The sequence below is a fragment of the Ursus maritimus genome, unplaced genomic scaffold, assembly GCF_017311325.1.
Source record: "Ursus maritimus isolate PB19 unplaced genomic scaffold, ASM1731132v1 scaffold_17, whole genome shotgun sequence".
NCBI lineage: Eukaryota > Metazoa > Chordata > Mammalia > Carnivora > Ursidae > Ursus > Ursus maritimus.
The window spans coordinates 47,713,434-47,728,812 of record NW_024424119.1 but is presented as its reverse complement, the minus strand read 5'-3'; the positions used below and the strand labels follow the sequence as shown (position 1 = coordinate 47,728,812).

General features: G+C 51.5%; 1 protein-coding gene across 1 annotated transcript; it reads right to left on the bottom strand.

Annotated features, from left to right (window-relative positions):
• Positions 1-6,571: 6,571 nt before the first annotated feature.
• On the bottom strand, positions 6,572-15,356 carry MORN5 (MORN repeat containing 5). Its single transcript, XM_008698811.2, has 3 exons — positions 15,310-15,356; positions 11,995-12,142; positions 6,572-6,667 (listed from the first exon to the last, which is right to left on the bottom strand). The coding sequence occupies exons 1-3, from the start codon at positions 15,354-15,356 to the stop codon at positions 6,572-6,574; spliced, it is 291 nt and encodes a 96-aa protein (XP_008697033.1).
• Between the last annotated feature and the right edge of the window lie 23 nt (positions 15,357-15,379).

The following is a 15,379-nucleotide window of genomic DNA, read 5'->3' as shown; positions in this document are numbered from 1 at the left end:
GTGGAGGAAGGGCCATGGCTGAGTAAGGAATAAACTAGGACACAAAGCTGAAAAGAACAGAATTTGGGCAATAGTTGGGATAGGCTCTGACTCTGTCACCAGCTGTGTGACCAGGGACAAGGTATTAACCTATCTGAGACCAGGTGTCCTCCTTGCCAACTGAGGGATGCCCTTGGGATAGCAGGGAAAAGCCGAGGAGGTAAGCAGATACCATGACCAGCAAGGGCCTGGCAAGGGTCCTCCGTAATGACCATGCCGTTCCCTGTTTCCCTTCCCCGAGCCGTGGGTGCTCCAGGCCATTCTTCCGTGGCCTCCCGTTATGGGCCAAGCACAGAGGTGGGGAGGACTGTGACAGGTGGAGAGGAGGAGGAAGGGCATCCTGGACTGAAGAAGCATGTGAGGTGAGAACAGAGGTGTGCTTATCGGTGTAAGCAGCTGGTCGGGTTGAGCCAGAACATGGGGTGGTAGATGAAACAGGGAGGCTCTAAACGTCATAATCAAGAGCCCACAGAGCCTAATGTTTCAGTAGCTTTTATTTTCCCAAGCAGAAGCCCTGAGGAGGCCGACAGTGTAGCATATCCAGTCTCATTTCTCCCCACAGCCTCTTTGTTGCTCGAGCAACGGAGAAATCTCAGCTAATCCCAGGGGCCTCCCTTCTCTTCAACCTCCTCCAGCCCGAGTGAGTAATCATCATGCTAACAGTCCTGGTGGCTCATCACTGGACACGGACGGGCCTTCGGCCAGGTGTCGTGCATCCTTAATCTCATTTTTCCTCACCACAACTCCTCCAGATTAAGTCAACTACCAGAATGCCCATTTTACAGATGAGGAAATGGAGCCTCCAAAAGGAGACAAGAAGCTAGCTAGCCATGTTCACACAGCAGGCCAGTGGCGGGTCCAGGGACCAGGGGCCAGCCATACTGCAGATCCTGGGCTTTTAACCGCCACACCAGGCTCCCTCTCCGACCTCTCCCAGCCTCCTATGGGAGGCAAGTCCTGACTCCGTCTCTGTTTTGCTTTGTGTCTGCTGTATTGAGTGGAATACTGCCTGCATGGGCTTGCTGCCTTGTGTGGTTTTATGGTCCCAGCAGAGGCAGCCGCAGAGTGCAGTGGAATGATCAGGGGCCTTGCAGGAAGATGGGAGTGGGTTCGAACCCAGCCTCACCCTCGCTGGTCTGTCATTCATTACTCATGCCCTAGTTCCCTAATGTCAGGCCTCGCCCGTTCCCAGCTCACTGGGTGCGTGGGAATTTCCCAGGGTATGCACTGTTCCTGAGTGCAAAAGCTTTGAGGTGGGCCCTGGAAATGACTGACACCACCGAGGCCTGGACCTCAAGGAGAGGTGGGGACCTGGGCCATACGTGCCCCACGGAGGCACCCACATGCGAGCAATTTCAAGCATGGGGCCACAGCCAAACAAAAAGGATACAGACCAGATTTGGCTGGAGGGTCACAGGTTTGAGACCCTTAATGCTGAAGTTTTTAAGTTTTTCAAAGCTTAAGAGGTTTGAAAACTTGGAGGTGCAGAGAAGCACAATGGGTTGTTTTTATTATTCTAAATAGTAAGTTGTCTATTAGGTGCCAGGGACTGAATTTTGTATTAATTTGTTGAAGAAGAGGAGGGGCTTGTAGGTAAGTCGCCTGCCCGCCTGCCTGCGTTTCTTCCAGAAAGATTTAATCAGCTCCATGTCTGGGGACCTGTGTGGGGTACAGGGGACCCAATGGTGAATCAGACATAGTTACATGGTCCCTGCCCTCAAGAAGCTGTTCTTCTAGTGGGGGGGGGAGGCAAATAAAGATACTTCTACAGTTGTGGGCTAAGTGTTGTTAGGAAGGCTTGTGGGGGCACAGAGGCGGGACATCTAACCCAGCAGCGCAGGAGACGGAGGGGATGGGAAGAGGTGGTCAGGGAAGGCTGCCTAAAACAATGATCTATCAATGGTGGGATGGTGGGTCCCAATCCTTAAGAGGGTTGTGAAATCCATTTAGTGCATAGCAACCAGAAGTTTTTAAAGAATAGAGAACATCCTCGTACAGCTTATATACAAAGAATATGTCCACATGTGTGTGCTTGTGTGTGTGCTGGGTGCTTACTTGGGGCCAGGGTCCAAGGCTTGGAGAGCCACGGTCTGAGAGGTTTCCTGCCGGCATGGATCCCCAAAGCCTGGCACACTGTTGGCACTCAGAAGCTTTTTGATGAGTGGAAGGATGGATTTAAATTCTCCCCACAATCCAGCAAGCAGGTACCACCCTCCCCAGGCAAGAAAGGCAGTGTCAAAGCCCAAGTGTGCAAACCCGGGTGTGTCAAGCGTGCTTGGCACTCGGCCGTTTGTGGTTCAGCAGGCTAAGGCTTTCCGAGTCAGGCCTAAAGCAAGCTTCTCTGCCTGGGGACTGAAGCCAGGGCGAGGCCGGGGAGGAGCCGGGGCCATCCGGAGAGCCCCGAAGGTGAACCAAAGGTGACCCTTCTGCTGGTGCCCCCGCCGGTGACCTCCTATAAAAAGAGCGTCCCCGGCTCTGACCCACCCAGGTGGCATGTACTTGATAATAGCAGTGGCTCAGGCCACTCTGTTTATCCTGGGATGGCCTCAGGCACCACCATGGGCCTGCATCGCCAGCAGCCCTGCACCTTCAGGACGCCAACAGGAAGCACTGTTTATGGGGGCAGACCAGAATGCAGGGGAGAAAGGGCCCCAGAGAAAACAGGAGATGGACAGAAGTCCGAATCGGTCCCCGGCCGGGTGAGGTGAGTCAAAGGTAATGACTAGGTGGCCACAAACAGAGACTCCTTTTAGTGGTTTTTGGGACACTCCAAACTCCAACTGTCCTATAATATCAGGACCAAAATACCCCTTGGCTACCTTTCTCCTCCATCGTAGACTCTTAAGGTTGGTAGGACCCTAGAAATTATCCAGCCCAACTCCCTCATTTTACAGATGAAGAACAAGGGGCCCAGAGAGGGAAGGCGCTGGCCCAGGGTCAGCCAGCAGGCAGCCCGAGAGCTGGGCCAGGACCCGGAACCTGGGTCTCTGGGACACAACACTGGGGCCTGGGGCCCTTCGGGTACCCTCTCTAGCCATCTCACCATCTTTCCTATCTAGTCTCACCCCGTTTGGCCCCTTCTCTATATGCAGCCAGAGAAATCCCTAAATGATGACTCAGTTACTATGCTACCTGCCCGAAACCTTCCCTTGTTCCCCTGTTGCCCTCAGGTGGAAACGTACTGCCCTCCCCCTTCCCACCCCTTGGGCTTCCTCTCTTGCTCTTCTTCCCTTGACATATTGTTGTCTCATGCTCCCAAACTACTTGTAGGCCCATAAATGTGCGGTGTTCTCCCCCATCTTATCCTTGGCACATGCTGTTCCCTCTGCCTTTCATTCTTCCCAACCCTGCTGCACTTGTCCCTCTTCTTCAGGCTTCCCGTTAGATCTTGCTCTTTCCAGGAAACGACCCTGGTCCGCTGACGCGGACCTCCAGGTTAGGTATCCCTACTACGTTCCCTTGTAGCAACTCTGATCTACCGTCAGTTTCTCCTGCTCCCTGAGAGAAGATTTGGGGATGCTGCCTAACCCAAAGTCAGACCCACATCAACTAGTCAATAAATGTTCGTTGACCAAATAGTCATCAGTGTCTGTCCTTCTCCAAACCTCCTAAGAACGGCCTTCCCTTCTCATGATGCATTTTTTCAAAGGCTGGGTTTGTTTTTTTTTTTTAGAGCAGTTTTAGGCTCACAACAAAACTGAGAGGAAGGTACAGAGCTTTTCTGTATGCCCCCTACCCGCACGCCTGCCTGGCCTCTCCGTCATCGACCCTCTCCACCCGGGTGGTGCATTTGCGGAAACCACACGGACACCTCATGTCATCCAAAGTTTACAGGCGGGTTCGCTCTGGTGCAGAACATCCAGCGGGTCTGGATGAACGTACAGTAACGCGGGGCCATCGCTGTAGTATTGCACAGAGTATCTTCATTGCTCCACAAATCCCCAGTGATCTATCTGTTCATCTCATCATGCGTTTTTAATTTTATTATCAAGCATGGCTTTTGCCCACAGGATTCTAGGAGCCACAATTTCTGATTCCCCAGGAACACCTTGCCTTTTTTATTTATGCCTCTGTGTCTTTGCATGTGCTGTTCCCTCTACCTGGAATGCCCTTCCCAACATGCCTGCTAATGAAATCCCTGCTCATTCTTTTAGACCCATCACTTCCAGTACCCTTTTCCTGACTTGACACCCTGCATCCCAGCCAGGTGATGAGTTCCCCTGATCAATTGCCCTTCATCCCCCAGAAACTCCCCCCAAGGAGGAACGGTGAGAGCATCTTTGTATTTGTATGAACGATATTTGCAGCTAGTTACACAGAAAGGCACACACGTGTTATCTTTGTAGGACAGAAGAGTGTGTACAAAAGCACAGGGGCACCGTGCCAGTGACGAAGCTACTCTCAGCTCCAGAGCCGCCCTTCTCTTCTCACTTTGCAGTCAGGACCGGGACCACATGACTGACAATTCCGCTCTGCCGGCTGACCCCCAGTTAGGTGCTGCAAGGTATGCATGCGGAGACAGAGGGGCACCTTCTTTTCTGTGTGGCTTGTTGTTCGTGTCAGTGTCACGTCAGCAAAAGGCTGATTCACTTCCGGTTTCCAGTTTTCCCCCGAGCCCCTAACATCAGCTGTATAGGCTCTCTCTCCAGATGCCCCTCTGGGCAGTGGGCCCTGCTCAGAGGTCTGGGTTGCCCCTTCTGGGGGTCCCTCTCTCAACCCTCTAGGTTCCAATATCCCAGTCTCAGGCTTTCCCCTCCAGGAAAGGGGGGGGGGTCGCTGCTCCCTGCAGTGACTTTCTTTGCTTCCTCAATGCCCTCCTTTTGCTTTTTCAGTTCTCCAGTATCTCCTGATACTAAATTCTCTCTGTTTTCCTGACTGGGCTCTGCCTGATGCAGAGCCAGGGTTCCTGCTCACATGGATCTTACAGTCTCGGGGCAGAGACAGACGTCCAGCCGTTACTCACACAAACGAGGATTTCATTACAGTTGACATGAGTGCCAGGAAGGAAAAGTACAAAGCATATTAGCATGTGAATGGCCCTGGGAAGCCCTTCAATAGGTGAAGCTGTTCGGCTTTGTATAACTCGGCATCTCCTCAGTTTCCTTGATCCAGAAACTTCATAGTGAGCCTGTCAACACCCAGAAGAATTAGTGCCCTACACAGTCTACTCTGTGAGTGGAAAACGGGAAGTCATGAGAGAAAACTGCCAGGGGACTTAGAATGTGAGCATTTGCCATGTTCCTCCAGGAGCACCAGTGGCTTAGGGCTCCCCGAGCGCTCGGCTCCAGCGTTTAGCCACAACATCAGCTGACAATCCCCTTTGCTCTTATCCCAGCACCATAAGGCTGATCACCACCGACTCACTGAATAAATGTCCCTGTAGGGAGAGGAGGCTTTCACCAGCCAGTCCGGGCCTCCTGGTCTCCCCGGCAGTTTCTTTCTCATTTTAGAGCAGAGTTTCTTGACCTGGGTCTTTAGAAGAACCCCCAATTAGACTACATGCAAAATGTACACGTGTGTGTGTGTGTGTGTGTGTGTGAACATGTAGGTTTATGCGTGTGCACATGTGGTCATTTTTCTAGGAAGAGGGTCCATAGCTCTTGTTATTCCTTGTGGGATGGTGACTCCAAGAAAGAGAAAGGTTAGGAATCACCATGCTGAAGAAAACATTCTTGTTCTTATTTGTACTCGGCCTCCTGTGAGTTTGGTTACTGTAAGTCTCAGTCTGATCAGCTTACGTTCACTTACCAACGGAAGTGCTGGATCCTCCAAGGTACTCCCCTGGCTGAGGGGCCAGCAGCATTCTTGGACCACATGGTATCATTCACCTTCTTGACCTTTACCTGTGCTGTTTCCTCTCTGGAAAACCTCTCCCCATGCCCTGTGGTCAACTCCCAATTATTCTCTGGGTCTCCTTTAAGCTGTCATTTCCTTCTTGAAACCCTCTGAATTTGCCCTTCTTTGTGCTCCCACAGCATCACTTCCACCTCCCTGGGACTCCCCACATTTATCTCCCGTCCTCCCCACCTAGGGCCATGTTTTCGCCTTTAATTGTGTTTTTCCCACGACGCGATCAACCCCTTCTAGTACTTGTCCTCTACCTGTCAAAACGCGAGCTCCAGGAGTAAGGGGGTTTGTGTCTAGCTTTGCCCAGCTTTGCTGCCCACACCACACACAGTGTCTAGTACACAGTCGGTGTTCATTAGATACTAGCCAAAGGAAAGCATGCGGAAATCTGTAGTTTAATCCTTTTAGTGCTACGCTTCTGTGCTGTCACAATTAACCACTGTCCTTGGCTTCACTCCATGACTATGTAGGGACTCATCAGCCATGAGAACTCCCGACTGTGAACCATTCAGATCATAATTTTTGTCTTTTGTCAGCAAAAGTTTCTTTCTTACCAAAATGCACGCATGTGTGTGCACACATATGCACACAGCTACGTGGGGGTGAGAGAAGAGAAAACACACATCCCGGCGTGTCAGAATGGACATACCTGCATTTCTCAGGAAGCGATTCCTGTAGTCTTTGATTATCCTCGTGGCCGGGTTATAGAAGCCATCTCCACAGTCATAGCAGCCCTGAGGGATTTTTCTAGGTGGGTCCATATTGGTGAGTTGAGAGATACCTTGAAAGGATACAACGGATAATTGACCAAAGCCAAATCTAAACCCAGTCCCCCTAAAGTCCACTTTTGTCTGGTTCCCCGCTATTCAGAGCCCAGAGCAAAAGCAAAGGAGCAGTACCCCAGAGCAGCTTCCTGAAAATGGCTCTGGGAGCAGAGGCTTAGAGACTAGACCCCCAACTTCTTCCCGTGACCCCATGCTCCATTTCTGGGGACACCAAGACAAGGGCCTATAGGTTCTGGAGGCAGAGAAATCCTGTCGATGCATCACGTCCGCCATGTGGATAGAAAGGCGTGTCTAGAGGAGGGATGGCATGCAAGGGGTGGGCAGAGGCCAGAGGCGTGAGCCTTCAGCCTCACTCAGGAAACCTGGCGGGGCAGGGCGTGCATAAGGAGAACAGCAGGAAGAAACGGGTCAGGTGGGCGGGGATCAACTTTGACTCTTACCAACATACCACTAAATGCTGCCATTTAGTCAGTGCTTATCCTGTGCCTGGAAATTCATTAAATGCTTGACTCCTGCTATTTCACTTAATTCTCACAGCAACCCTGGGGCCCCATTTACAGATGTGAAAACAGGCTCAGAGAGGGCAAGTAACTCGCCCCAGACTCTCTGGCTAGGAAGCAGCTAGGCACCCAGCCGCGAAACCTCTATGTTAGGCTGCAGACATTGGCACCACTGGGAGCTCGAGAGGAGTTGGTGCAACTTGTCGGTCACAGTGGCCTGTGTGTTGAGTATCTTGGAAGGCTGAGGCCTGAGTAATGGGTACAAGGTTGGAATAAATAACTTCCCAGCTTCTTTCTAACTTGCGTTTCCTGGAATTCCCCGTTCTCTGGACTGAGGGCCGGATGCCCACTGAGCCCAGCACCTTGGTCACGGTGCAGGGTTGGGTCCTGCCCACAGGCGGCTTTCTGCTGGTTACTGATACCATCTGTATACACTACCGGCTGACAGTTACCGGGCTCTCACTCACGCCAAGCACTTTCCAGCCATTCTCTCCCCGGAGCCTCGCGCCAGTGCCGTCTCACAGATACTCAGAGAGGAGGGGAAGGGGCTGATTCAGCTTCCCCCTGCCCCTGAGGCTGAGAGGCGGTGGTTGCGGAGCTCTGCCAAGTGCCTGGGGACTTGGCAAGGCAGTGGGTACTTAGGATGAAGTTGCCGTGTTGGGAGTCGCCGGAGGAGAAGGAAGGACACAGGGAAGGTCACTGCACTGCCCACGAGTCTGGCCCAGCCCCACCTTTGACAAAACCGGTCGCCACAGGACAGCTGAAGGCCTGAGGCCAGAGGCTCTTTCCTCGCCTACAGGCTTCCGTCGGGGTGAGGAGCCCATGACAGGGTCCAGGCCCTGTCGTAACTAACCCAGGAGGCGCCACCGACAAAGTTCTCAAGTGGCATCTAGACTGGTAGCTCCTTGAAGGCAGAGACTGTCCCCTGGGGCCCGGCCCGTGTCCGACACAGAGTAGACGCTCAGGAGATTTAATGTCGTGGCCTTAACTCCCACACCGCGTCTCCCCCTGCTGTGATGCCACTATTATCCTCCCTGTGTCACTCTTCGCTGAGCGCCTGCTAGGTGCCAAGCAATGTGCCAGGCACTGGGGACACAGCAGAGACCAAGACAGAGCCCCCGCCCTCACGGAGCTCAGTCGGTGCGGAAAGAGACCTGCTGTCCACTCATGACAGGGCTCCGGGGATCAGCCCTGGCTGCTCCGTGGTATGCCACAGGGAGACCTTGCCTCGTCCGGGAATTCAGGGAAGGGGCCCCAGACAAAGGGACAATACGCGGAGACCTGAGGGTTGGGAAGGAGTTATTCGGGTGCAGTGAGGGGGTACAACATCCCAGCAGAGGGAACAGCAGGAAAGACCGTGGTCTTTTCAAGGAACAAAGATAGAGCCAGCATGGCGAGGAAGGAGAGCAAATCCAAGAGGGGCCGGTGGTGCGGGCTAAGGCTGGGCACAGTGGCAGGAGCCATAGAATGCAAGTCATTTTAAGAATCTGGAACCTTCTCATGAGGGTATGGAGGAAGCACTGCAGAGTGGGTGGCAGGGTGGGGGTGGGGGAGAGTGGCAATCAGAGTCATGTTCTTCAAAGATGATCGTGACCGTGGGGTGCGGAATGGCCTGGAGCGAGTCAAACCTAGATCTCAGGAGACTAGGTAATCGAGGGGAGAGGATGGAGGTCTGGGACACAGCAGCACCAGACAGGATGAAGGAAACCTGCGTGGCGTATGGTGGTGCTCAGTCAACAATTATTTAATGAACAGATGAAGGAACACCTCTGAGAGGTGGAATCCATAGGACCAGGTGGCTGCATGTGCAGGGGGAAAGAGGAAGGCAGGACTCGGCCCATCCAGGTGGATGGGGTGACAGTCTCTGAGGGAGCAATCCTCGGGGGGAGAAGGGGCTGGCGGGGAAGGAAATGAGCTCTGTGCAGACAAGGTAAGGGATGCCAAATACAGGTGTTGGGGAAGCTGGCTGCAGGAACCTGGGGCTCAGGAATTTTCATCTCTGTTTGGAAGCTGATGGTATAAATGAAGTCTTAAGAGGTGAATCAGCTTGGTTAGGGAGAGGGTACAGAATGTTACAGAAGAGGGCTTAAGGCCAGAGAGCCCTGGGAACCCCCAAATTAATAATGGAAAGGGGGAGAAGTTGCTGACAAAGGAGACAAAGGGAGAGAAGGCTCACCTGGTCAACCATCTGATTCAAGGTGACACAGCCAGGATTTGAGCTCAGGTCTGCCGGACTCTAACCTGGGTGCTTTCTGGAGCTTTCTGCCCTCATGGAGACTGACTCACCCAGGCTCATCCAGCCACTGAGAGGGAATTTAGGACGCAAACCCAGACCTTCCAGGTCCAGGCTCTGTCAACTCCACCACATCATTTCGTAAGTTAGGATTTATTCTTAGAGTTTGCACAGTCACCTTCCCACTTGTCATTTTGGATGTATCGTCTCAGCTGGGCCGACACCTATGCTCTTGAGGTGCAGCTGACCACACACAAGCCCCGGAAACACACGTGAGCCCCTTCAGTGGCTGCTCCCTGAATCCAGATTCCAGGCCCACCTGTCACCCTCCGTGATGGAACACGATATCTGATGATACAGGCGAACAGAGAGGAAGATCTGCCCCCCCCACCAGGAGTTCTGCCAGCAGGAAGTAGGTCTGGAGTGTGGAGCCTCAGTTTCCTCCTCTACAACATGGGACCAGAAAGGCAGGCATGGTGGGTCATCTGGAGATGCTGTGAGACAGGCATCACACACAGCCCCAGCCACAGCCTGGTACACAGGGCACATGCTCCTTCGGTGCCACTCAATTTCCGTGCGACCACGGGTACTAGGAACAACGACTGCCGAGGTGGGCCGCACACCCACTGCGCGCCAGACCCTGCTGGAAACTTTCCATGCACGGTCTTACAACAGACTTGTGTGATGGACGATGCTATTGTCCCCTTTTGCAGGACAGCAACCGAGACACCGAGTGGTGCATGCCCTTCCTGTGGTCCCCTGCTGGTATGGCGGAGATCTGAGGGTGACTTCAATGGGCCGTGGCCCCTTACACAAGGCTGCCTTTCATTTCCCTCTTGGTCTGGGTGTGAAGGAAAGGGAGGGTGCCCGGGTACCTGCGGGCTTCAAGCCGTGGCAGATCTCGGTGTAAAACCTGCGATCGTAGCTGTCGCAGTAATGCCAGTGCTCGGCGTCATACTGCAGCCCATCCGAGAAGGTGTACGTGCCCTGGAAGACAAGGAGCATGTGTGCGGGTGGGAGGAAGCCCTTCTGCCAAGACGGACGGGTGTCATGGCAAGAGGGTGACGTTCTCACCTTCTCAATGCCACAGAGGAGCGGGGAGAGCTATCCCGGTTATCGGGGCCGTGATGATTAGAAGGAACGGCTATAATGCTGGGCTCTGGGACTGGCACTCAATATATGGCAACTCTCTGCGAGATGCTGGGCAGATGACCGGCCCTTGGTTTCCTCATTTGTAAAACTGCCTCGTAACGGCACATATTTCACGGGGTTGTTTTGATGAGACAGTACCGGCAAAGTGTTTTGCACAGTGCCTGGCATGGAGTAAGCATTCAGTCATAGCTAAAAAGGTCACAGCCACGGGTCACAGCCCTTTGTCCAAACATGTACATTCTGCTTTTGCTGCCCCAGGGCTGAAGGAATCCCCAGGATGTAGAGGTTGCATTGGCCTGGGCATCAGGAAACGTAGGTGGAAATTCCGATACTATTAATTCACTGTGTGACCTTGGGTAAGTCACATCCCCTTCCTGGGGCTTAGATTCTCCAAGCTGTCACACAAGGAATGTTCCTTAACCTTTTTAGGTGGGCATTAGTGAAACTGATGAGAGCCGTAGATCTTTCCCCAGAGAAAACCAAAGTCCCAGATATACAGAAACTTTTGCATATAAAGGGGGAGGTTCTACTGACTGGGTTAGATGACTTGTCATGATAGCAGCAGTGGTGGTGGCAGGAGTACTAAGACCTAACACTGACTGCCTGCTGTATGCCAGGTACTGAGCACAGCACTTGGAGACAACACCTCGTTTACACTCACGACCACTCCAGGACGTGGCTGGTGCTCTCGTGGCAGGCTGTATAATGGCCCCCAAGATATCCACATCCACCTGCTGGAACCTGTAAAAATGTTAACCTTATATGGCAAAAGGTACTTTGCAGAGGTGATTAAGTGAAGGATCTTAAAATGGGGAGATTTTCCTGGATTATCTGGGTGGGCCCAATATCGGACCCTCTCAAAGGTCCCTTATAAGAGGGGAGCAAGGGAGTCAGAGGGATAGAGGACAAGATGATGACAAAAGCGGAGAGAAGGTGATGTGGTGATAGAAGCAGAGGTCAGATTGATGCATGGCCACCAGCTAAGGAACGCAGGAAACTTCTGGAAGATGGAAAAGGTAAGGAAATGGATCTCCCCTACAGCCTCTGGAAGGAATGCAGCACCACTGACTTATTTTAGACTTCTGACTTCCAGAACTGTAAGGTAATAAATTTCTATTGTTTTAAGGCACTGAGTTTATAGTAATTTGTTACAGCAGCAATATGAGGTACAGCTATTGTCCCCAGTTTATAGGGGAAGTCATGGGCCCAAGGTCACACAGTTAGTTGGCAGCACAATAGGATTCAGGCCCATCGTGGCCTCTCCAGGGGCCCTTCTGGATCCAGAAGAGTGGATTCCAGAGCTCTGGGAGATCGGCTGGAGGGGAGCAGGGGAATGGAAGGAGGTGGGCACCAGATGGAGAGGTCAGGGTGCTGTGTAGTGGGCGCTCTTCCCATCCAAGGCTTTGCCCTTGCAACCTCCCATCCTCAGGCTGGTCACCTTCACGACCAGTCCCTTTTCCCAAATGGCATCGTAGCGGCTCCCGCTGGGGAAGTACAGGGTTCCTTGGCCATGAAACATGCCGTCCTTCATTTCCCCGACATATTTTGTTTCGGTCGGGAGGATGTATTCAGCTTTGCCCTCCATCCTGCAAGGACAAAGGGAAATCAGTGGCCTTCACAGAGCAGCTAGAGGGTCAGAGCTGGCAGGCACAGGAGAGCAAGTGGGAACCGCATCCCCGGGGTGCTCAGGGGTTACTGTCCCAGTAATATTCTGTTCAAGAACACCATTTCCATTTCGTTTCCTTCAAAAACTCAAAAATGAGAGGGTCTGTATTGTTGAAGGTGGGGGGTGGAGCAGAGAGTTATGTCGGTTTGTCTTCCCCCTCACCTAGAGGCTGTCTTAGAGCTCACACATCCCATAACAGCCCCCTTGGTAAGCCCAGAGAGGGGAGGGAGGTGCCCAAAGCCACACAGGAAGCACTGTGAAGCAAAGACTAGGGTCAGGTTTCCTGGCAGCTGGTTCTGTGTCCTCCCTGTCCCCCATGCCCAGCCCACCCTTGCCCTTTACGCCACTTGTAGAGAATTGGGAAAAGGATGAAATTCAGACAGGGGACATGGGCTTGAATCTTACTTCACCTCTTCCTAGATGTATCGTCTTGGAGACCTTCCTAAACCTTTTTGTTTTCCTTCCTTCCTTCCTTTTTTCCCAAAAAATATTTACAGAGCATCCACTACGTACCAACACCTACCATATGTGCTGAGTCTGGTCTGCTGGATACAACGAGGTCACAGCAGTGATCAAGGCATGTGCCATCCCTGTCATCAAGGGGGCTTATGGTCTAGTGGGGGACACAATTAAGCAATTGCAGAATATGTGGGAACTGCCATACAGGGGAAGCAAGCTTCTATAGGAGCCCAGGACAGGGATACCCAGCTTGGCCAGCTGACCACCTACTTCGTGTGTGAAAGGGCTGAGATTAATGCCCAAGATCAGCCTAGATAATGTATAATGATTTTCCTAGTAAAGGGCCTGACATCCAGTGAGTCCTGAAGAAGTATACTTTCCTTCATTTCTTCATCCCTGTATTCCTTCTCTATTCTTCCCCCGCTGGCTGGAAGTCACCTCTTCTAACTCTGAACTTCTTTAGGCTTTTATGTGTCCTGTTGGATGCTCGGCACTTTCTGCCTTGCATTGTAATTGAATTCCTCATATTCCCTATTTAATCAAAGCCCTGGAGAGGAAGACCTTGGTATCCTCAGCTCTTAGAATCCTGATTCTATGTGAACAGGTGCCCTGTAAACAGCTACTGTGTAAGGAATGAAGGGAAGAAGGAAGATGCCACCGTGGCACAGGCCCTGAGCAGGAGAGCGCTGTGGTCGAGGCACAATTTCTGAGTCATGTAGACCTGGGGCTGCCAAACCTGAGCCAGGCCTGGCTCCACCTCTGTGCCTGTGTGACCTTGGGGCAGCTCCTTTGCCTCTCTGAACCTGAGTTTCTCATCCATAAAATGAGGATAATGACAACACTCCTCTCCAAAGTGCGATAATTGGATGAAATAATAGCTATGAAACAATAGCGGAATGCCCCAAATAGAGTAAGAGCTCGAACACAATGTTGCATTTATTCTACTGCAAGACAGGACACGTGAGAGAAGGCCTTTTCTCCTTTACGTCTTTACTCGAAATCACATCTACCGTTTCTGTCTCCATCAAACCCGTTCTCTGAGATTAGATGCCGCTCCCTTTTTTTAAACTGCAAACTGGATATCACTGTTCAGACCTTCTACAGACATCTCCAGCTCACCCCAAATGAAATTCATCCTCTCTTCCTCCAAAGCAGCCCCTCCTCAGAGTTCTCAATTTGCACAAATGGTACCAGAATCATCCAAGTTCAAAGCCTAGAGCTGGGCACTGAGCTGGGACTGGAGGCAGTCTCTGAGTGGGACCAGGAGCCAATCAGTTGCCAAGTCCTGGCAATGAAAATTCCCAAACTTCTACATCTTTCTCTTTCCTGAAGCTCCACTGCCTCTGCTTTGGTCCAGGATCCTGCTGCCTTTTACTAGGACAACCATGGGCTCGGACTTGATCTCCTCATTTCCACTCTGCTTCCCTCTTTCTTTCTTTCCCTTGTCTTCCTCTCTTTCCTTCCCTCCCATTTTTCTTTTATTCACTCAAGGCAAAAAGCCTTCATTATAAATTAAAAGTAAGTTAAAAAGGACACAGAGATAAAGACTCCAATCCATAGTGAGGCTTTGATTACCATGTCTCAAATTTCATTCATTCATTCATTCATTCATCCATTCAGCCAACATTTACCGAGTGACATATGCACTATGAAGAGGGATACAGAAATGAAATAAAGTAGGTTTCCTAATGCCCAGCTCCTACCAAGGAGCCATCTATCAGTGGCTCCCCCCACCCACGGAATTGTGCACAGTACTTAAATCTCTCTATGCCGGAGCACAGACCCACCCTTCCAGCTCTAGCTCTCACTCTCCTCTAGACACATCCAACACTCCAGTCACACTGAACTGCCTGCTCTTCCACTGGTAAATCCTCTGAACTATTATTGCTCATGCTGTTCCCTCTGCCTGGAAACATTCTTCACCTTGCATCTCTACCCATCTAAATCCTACCCAAACTTCAAGGTCCATTTCAAATATTTTCCCCTCCAGAAAGCCTTCAAGGACTGCCTCGATTGGATGTGTCCTCTGTGGGAGCTCAGCAGCAGGACTCCATAGTAGGAAACACATGAGCTTTGGAGTCGGACCTGGGTTTTGATCCCTGATCTGCTCAATACCAACCAGGACTCTGAGCAAGTTACACAGTTACTCTGAGCCTCACTTTTCCCATCTGCAAAACGAGGATGATATCTACCTCCTAGGGTTGCTGTGGGGAAGGGGAAGATTCAGGCAAAGCCACTATCTGAAATTATCTTCTCATTTCTTTGTTTATTGGCAATACACCAACTAGACCGTAAGCTCCATGACAGCAAGGATCTTGACATTTTTAATATTTTTAATCCCCGTACCTAAAACTGGCAGATAGCAAACACACAAGTATATATGGAATGAATATGTATCTGCCGCTTATTAGATATGTGTCCTTGAGCAAGGCGCTATACTTCACTGGGTCTCATTTTCCTGAGTTGTAAAATGGGAATAAACAATCCTACGTGAAGGGTGTCCTGAAGGTTAAAAGGAATAAAGTTTGTGAAAACGTCTGGTACATAGTCCTTTGCAAAGGCAAAAAGGCAGCCGTCTTTTCCCAGTCACAGATATTCGAGACATAGTGAATCAGATGAGGCCCTTACCTCCCGTCTACATATTCCCCAATGTATTGGCTCCCTGTGTACTCCATGGCGCCGGCCTCTAGCTTCCAGC